Source organism: Tiliqua scincoides, chromosome 2 (assembly GCF_035046505.1).
Source record: "Tiliqua scincoides isolate rTilSci1 chromosome 2, rTilSci1.hap2, whole genome shotgun sequence".
NCBI classification, from domain to species: domain Eukaryota; kingdom Metazoa; phylum Chordata; class Lepidosauria; order Squamata; family Scincidae; genus Tiliqua; species Tiliqua scincoides.
Window position 1 is genome coordinate 135,026,267 of NC_089822.1, and position 6,970 is coordinate 135,033,236.

Below are 6,970 nucleotides of genomic sequence, written 5' to 3' on the forward strand. Positions count from 1 at the left end.
AGTCAGTCTCTGACAGTTTCAGTACACAGATAGGACTGCTTAGACCAGTGATTTCAACCAGTGTGCCACGCACGGCACATTGGTGTGCCACAAATGTTCTGCAGATGTGCCTCAGGAGTTTGGGGGAGGGTCATTTATTAGTAGAGCCATTGGGGGATGTGAGCCCCCTACCAGTAGCATGCTGTGTCTTGTCAGTTGTCAAAAAAACTAAAAGGTGTTTGACAATTTTAGTGCTTTGTCAGTGTGCCATGAGAAAAAAAAAAGTTGAAAATCACTGGCTTAGTGGAAGTAAAAAAAGCTCAGACATTGGTTTTTGCTCAGAGCATTGGTTTTCACTCAGGGTCATTACTGGACAAGGTAGAGGTTACTACATACACAGGAGGTGCCCTAGGTATGCAGAGGTAGATACATGTATAAAGTAAAACAAACAAATCCAATATCCTGATGTGGACAGAGCCATGTGGAGGCATCAGTAGGGGAAAAAAACCAGAACATGGGAGGGGCAGGGAGAATTCACTTGTTTGAGACAACTGGGCAGCACAGAATTGGGCAGTAACATTATGGCCCAGCCAGGTCCCACCTGTCTCCTTTTACTACCTATCACTTCCAGGAGGCAGAAGCCCTACCAACTGCTTCTATGACATCAGGCATTCCAGGAAGTGTTGCATTCTACAGGAGTGTCCTCCAACATTACCAGAAAGGCTTCTTTCTCCTGGGACAAAGGTAATGCTCAAGACTGGTTGCTTCACATTCTTGGGCTATATTACTGAAAAAGAATGTGTTGGCTACATTTCTGGATATGTCAGGCAGTTGTTAATATACAGGAATTTTGACTCCCCCCTTCTCCCCCCCCCCCCGAGCAATAACTGGAGCTGAATAAGAGACATTCATTGCATGCTGGGGAAGTATAAAAGCAAAGATATTATCTGGAACTGTGATGTCCTGAATAAGTATCAGACTTTTACAATTGGGGAGGTCCCTTTAAAAGAAAAGCTGTCTAATTTGTTCTTTTCTGGCAGGCTGTGTGCATTGTGTGTTACTCATATAAAAAAATATAAATATATAAAAATATAAATTATGGGAACATTTTTTATTTACGTTCCCATAAATTCTTTATATTTTTGAAGCAGCACAATGTTCCACTTATGTGGCCTCAAATTAAAACCTGGAAGCCCTACCATGCAACCAGGCAATTTGAAGATATGCAAAAGTCTCTGGGAACTCAGTACCAAGGGAATGGCACTCTGCTCATATTCAGAGGAAGCCCTGTCATTACTTCACTGAACCACTGATGTTTAAAATTAAAGGGTTTGGGGGGCTGAAAACTAAACCCTTGTAAGAAGATGCCTTGTTACTGGTTCATCCAACCATTGGTCCATTTTGTGCAATATTATCCAAAACAGTGGTTTCCAAACTTTTTAGCAGCAAGACCCACTTTTTAAAACAACACTCTAGCGGGACCCACCTGGGTTTATGAGACTTAAAAAGAAGGTGATCTTGAAAGAAAGAAAAATTATTAATGTATTTACAAGTAATAATAACCATGAAAAAGACTCTCAAATTTTATCTCTCTATATTTACACAGGCTTGCAAACTGCAGGAGCTCAGCTCCTTGCAAGTCAGTTAGCAGCTATCTTGCAAACTGCAGGAGCTGAGCTCTTTGCAGGGCAAGTAGCAGCTACAGCATCTGATTTTTCAACAGCCTCGGGGCTTGAGGCAATTAGTTATCTGATCTGCCATCATCAGGCCCCAGCTCAGTTTGGGAACCACTAGTCTAAAATACTGTCTGATAGGCAAAAGTTCTTCAGAGTTTAAGATGAGGGGATAAGAACATAAAAAGAGCCCCACCGGAGCAGGCCAAAGGTCCATCTAGTCCAGTTTCCTGTATCCCACAGTGGCCCACCCCCAGTGGGATGTGTGTCCTTAGGTTTTCATGGCCAGCGATAATCCAAGTTTATCACATGTTACAATGTGTCCTCTCAAGGCTCCTTTCCCTGACAAAGTTCTGAAAAGTCACAGAATGAAATGCATGGATTTTAATCCTTTGATTCAATCAAGGTCTTCTTACCTGGATATGATAAACTGTTAGATGGGGGCCACCACTGAAGTACAATCCCTACTCAAATAATCATTTGAGGGCCAGTCATGTATGCAGAGGGGGGCAAAGGAGATGTTCTGATACAAAGTTTCTCTCTCTTATGTGCATGCACATGCACTCCTTCCCCCCTCTCCCCTCACTTTTAGGACGCCTTCTTCTCTCAGCTCAGGTCTCCAAACCCAGGTCCTTCACAATGCTGACTCTACTCAGAATAGCACTGTTGATGCTCCTTGGGCCTGCCTCTTGTGATGACACAGTTGCGGATGACATTGGTAGCCACATGATGGATCGCCTCTCAGAGCTCCTGTCCCCAGAGGAATGCCAGTCTTTCTACACAAAAATCACTGGCCCAGAGGAGGACGTGGTACTAAAGTTGGAGCAGCTCTCTGAGAGCAAAAACCCCATTCAGATTCGTAGGCGGCGAGACATCACCAGCACAGAGCAATGCAAAAAGACCTTGAGCCACTGGCTGGACACAGAAGGAGACACCATGTATTGGGATCGCCTGTCGCAAGCTCTGCAGGCCATCGGACGCTCGGATGTCTCCATGGAGCTGGGGAAAAACCTGAATCAAGATAAAAATTTGGAAATTAAGAAGAATGTGGAGGACTATCACAAGACAGTCCAACACTTGACCTCTTCACTGCTCCTGGAGGAGAATGAAATGCATGGACAAGAACGACTGCGTCGAGACAGAGAGACGACTGTGCCCGAACCAGAAGAGTGGGAACTTATTGTAGAGAGGGAGTTGCTAGCACCGTACAACAGGAGTCTCTTTGGCTGGGTCAATCCAATAGCAGTGGGGGTCGTCGGTGGATTTCTCAGTTCCTTTGTCATCGGGGCTCTGGCTCTCTATTCTTTTTTGTGGATCCTGAAAGAAAGACGCCCAGAGTCCTTATTTGAGACTATTCTCCCTCCACATTTCCCCCCTTTAACCAATTTACCTGAAGGGGGTGCCGTCTATTACATGTACCAGCAGTTTGGTGAAACGTGGCAAGATGAACCAGCTGCAAATGAGGATGATGACGATAACAGCTCATAGGAAGAATTCCTTGATCAGCCCTGAATCAAGACCAATTATATGGCAGTTAATCTTAGACAGAAAAGAGATAATAAAACATTTGTTATCAAAATTTTAATTTTGAGTTGTTTTGTGATGAGTGTTTTTCTCAAAGGTTAAATTCTCTTTGGATAGCAACGACATATCAACAGTGCCATGCTGAGTCTGCTTAATGCTCCTAAGTAAAGGAATGTGCTTAGGGCTGCAGCCTAAGATGGCCACATCTGTAGAAGCCCAAGAGTCCAATCCTAACTTGCACTGGAACAGCCAGACCAAGTGGCCTGCGCTGTATTCAGCACAAGGTAGGTGCTGGTTGGAGGGCAACTTAGGGTAAGGGGATATTTTACACAGGGTATAGCAGTCTAGCCATCCCACGGACCTGCACCAGCAAAAATTGCTGGCACAAATTCAAGCAGCCCAGGACAGGGGTGAGGATTTGGCCTGCACTGCTGTGTCCGTACCACTTGCTCCAAGGCCTGATCTACCTCCAGGTCCACCCACTCTCCCCTGCCCAAAAATGGGCCATCCCCACCCCAGAATGCCCTCCTGCCACCCTCTCCCACCCCTTGTGCCCTTGTGCTTCCTGGGCCACCACAAACTTACCTCCTCCAGGTGCAGATCCAGCATCTGTCGACCAGCATAGGCCTCTGCCCTTTCCCAGCCAGCTTTAGAGGAGGCATGAATGTGCTTTATAGCACATTCGTGACACTCCTGGGCTGCCCTGCCCAACATCTGCTCTGGATTGTGCTCTAAGGTCAGTAATGGCGGGCTTCCCAGTCTGCTCTACTTAAGGAACCATTCTCCCTGCCTCACTGACATTTGGAGGGGGCAGAGATTTGGAAAAATGGCACACTGCAGTAGTAGTGATTGCTAACTGACTGAAAGTTCAAGGGAGGAACTGTGACATTAAAGTGTCAAATGAAGATCTGTGTTTGGAGGCAGCTTGGAGGCAAGAAGCAATAATGGCCACGTAGAGAAGACATTTTTGAAACAAATGGTCGGGAATCATTGTGAAACTATTTTTAAGTCATATTAAAACTCAGGTTCAAATCCCCACCCAGCAGCTGAGTTCACTGGGTGACCTCAGGTCAGCCATCTGCACCCTGTTGGGACAACAGAATGGAGAGAACCATACATGCCACCTTGAGGTCCTTGGATGAATGACAAGATTAAAACGTACCTTCTTTTTTAGTGTTTGTCCAGTGTGGTGGCAGGGTCTGCTGTTTTGGATCAGAGTCACCATTTCTCTCAATCACAGGCTTGGTCTGGTTGTAGGTGGGTGATTTTCATGTTGCTGTGCAGCATGTCAAGCCAGCGCTGCTTTGTTCAGCCCTTTGATTGTTTGCCATTGATCTCGAACGGAAGGCCCTTCTGTGCCCGTATATCACAAGGTGGCCATACCATTGAAGCTTAAGATTAAAATGTACCAAATACTGTATATCAGTGATTCCCAAACTGTGAACCGTGGCTCCCTGGGGAGCCATAGAAACCAGCCAGGGGAGCTGTGGAATCCTTGCGAAAAACCCACTGCCCTGTACGACATATAGGATTGTAGCCCTAATGGGGAACCACAGCCAATGGTCCAGTAGGTCAAGGGAGCCACTAGTTGAAGGTTTGGAGACCACTGCTGTAGATATACAGAAGGGAACCAAAATAAGCACACAGATTGTCTTGACTGATGCACAAAGAGGTGAAAGCACAAGAGGCAGCAGGCATGCATTTGCCATCCACAGAAAACCCTCCAAGACCTTACCACAGTAATTTCCACAGCCCCACACTGCCCAGCAGATGACTGACCTTTATCGCTCTAAAGGTGGCAAGAGGAGGGCAGGATTCCCAGGCTAGTCATAGACTAGCATAGAAAAGGGAATTTCACCAATGAAGATTTGCTCCCTACATAAGGAGTTGTGCCTGTTCCAAGATTCTCTCTGCTACAGAGAGAGGAGTCTACTGGGAATTTCTATATAGCCATCCTGGTTTACTCATAGTACCAGAAATAGGTGCAATAAGGAAAAGGAAACAGATGCAGGTGCCAGATGCAGGGCAGTGGCAGCAAGATGTAAGTACAGGTTGAGTCTCCTTATTCCACTCCCAGAACTCACTTGGATGGCAAAAATCACAATAAAGTAAGTCCATTTAAAAAACAAAGTCCCTTTGCTAGGCAATTTAAAAATAGCCTTGCTGACCTTTGTGATGTAAGACAGAGTCATTAGGCAGACAATCCATCAATCAGTCTCTCTCCAGGCACTTAGAATGGCTTCACTCCATGCCAGGGACCCCTCCCTTATGAGGGAGGAATACAAGGAATACAATTCCTTTGTAAGGAATAAAAAGTGATTACAGGTTGAGACTAATTATTCGAGTGGGTTCCATTCCAAGCACTCACTGGATTAAAAAAACTATAGCAAATCAATTTAAAAAACAAAGTTTCTTTGCTCCAGTGATTGAAAAACAGCCTTGCTGACCTTTTGACTCTAAGATAAGAGTCATTAAGAAGACAATCCATCAGCACTCAGCCCCTCCCTTCACCAATGCAAAATGATCACATGCTGGGGGAAGGGAGGGGTCTGAAGGAGAGAGAAGGATTGATGGATTGTTAGCCTGCTGCCTTCTCTCTCTCTCTCTCTCTCTCTCTCTCATTAAGGAGGCTGTTGTTAAAGGACTGTTCAGTTTTTAAAACTGATTTTAAAGGGGTGCATTTTCCCCTTCTCCAGGAATCAGCACATTCCTTCTCATTTGCAGGGGCCATTCGTGTTGAGTTAAATCTGTGTATAAAAAAAATCAGTGTATAAATAGGCTGGACCTATATCTTTCTTTCACATTCTCAAGGGGAAGGGAGGGGTTGCTTGCCATGGAGTGAAGCTGTTCTAAGTGTCTGGAGGAAGAATGACTGATAGGTTGTCAGCTGGCTGCCCTCTCTCACATTAACGAGGCTATTGTTAACCAACTTTTTTCCTTTAATTTAAAGGGCACTTTTAATCACATGGAGATAAAACCACAGGTAAAAAGTACATGGATAATTAGGTTATACCTGTATCTTGTCTTGCATGCTCCCTGAGACATCTGATAAGCTGCTGTGAAATATAGAAATCTGGTCTAGATGGATACTTGGCCTGATCCAGAGGGGCTCTTCTTAAGAAAACAAGGCATTTCTTCACCCCTTTGAAGTGCAGCCTTCTCCAGTTCCACTGCTTGAACAACCACAAATCACATTTCAGACAAATGTCCTTACAAAACTCAATATGCAAGTCAGAGCAGCTTCATTCTCGCCAATACGGGAAACCGTATCATTGGCACCACCCGCATGGCTAAACATCAAAGGAAGGATTGCAACTTTACTCAGTTCTATTGGGTAGAAACAATAACTGCGCTTAACTGTAGGCCCCTTTTATTTTACCATTGGCTACTGTCCTTTGGATTCTGAAATTAACTGATAAGGAGACACTTTGGCCCCAACAAAGACTATGGAAAAATGTGAAATTGTCAGTAGTTGTATGAGCAGTAAGTTTGTAGTGGTTGAAACTATAGAAAGTAGGTAGAAAGACTAAATTCTATGGTTGAGGTAGGTTTTGTAAAAGGATTTCTTTATAAGGACATTTATACTGAGAGTAAGTATAAGTATACTCTGAGTAAGTATACTGAGAGTAAGTATGCTTCTCTCATGAGTTGGCATCTGAGATTTTTGAACTATCACACACACACACACACACACACACACACACACACACACACAAATTATTCCTCACCATTTATGGCTTACTATCCTTAATTGTGAAGAACTGAATCATCACCTCGGCAGTTACCACTGTTCA

At 44.5% G+C, this 6,970-nt stretch overlaps 1 protein-coding gene across 1 annotated transcript; it reads left to right on the plus strand.

The window, feature by feature from the left end:
- Window positions 1–2,210: 2,210 nt before the first annotated feature.
- On the plus strand, window positions 2,211–3,140 carry TMDD1 (transmembrane and death domain 1). The gene has a single exon (XM_066612838.1). The coding sequence runs from the start codon at window positions 2,211–2,213 to the stop codon at window positions 3,138–3,140; it is 930 nt and encodes a 309-aa protein (XP_066468935.1).
- The last annotated feature ends 3,830 nt before the right edge of the window (window positions 3,141–6,970 follow it).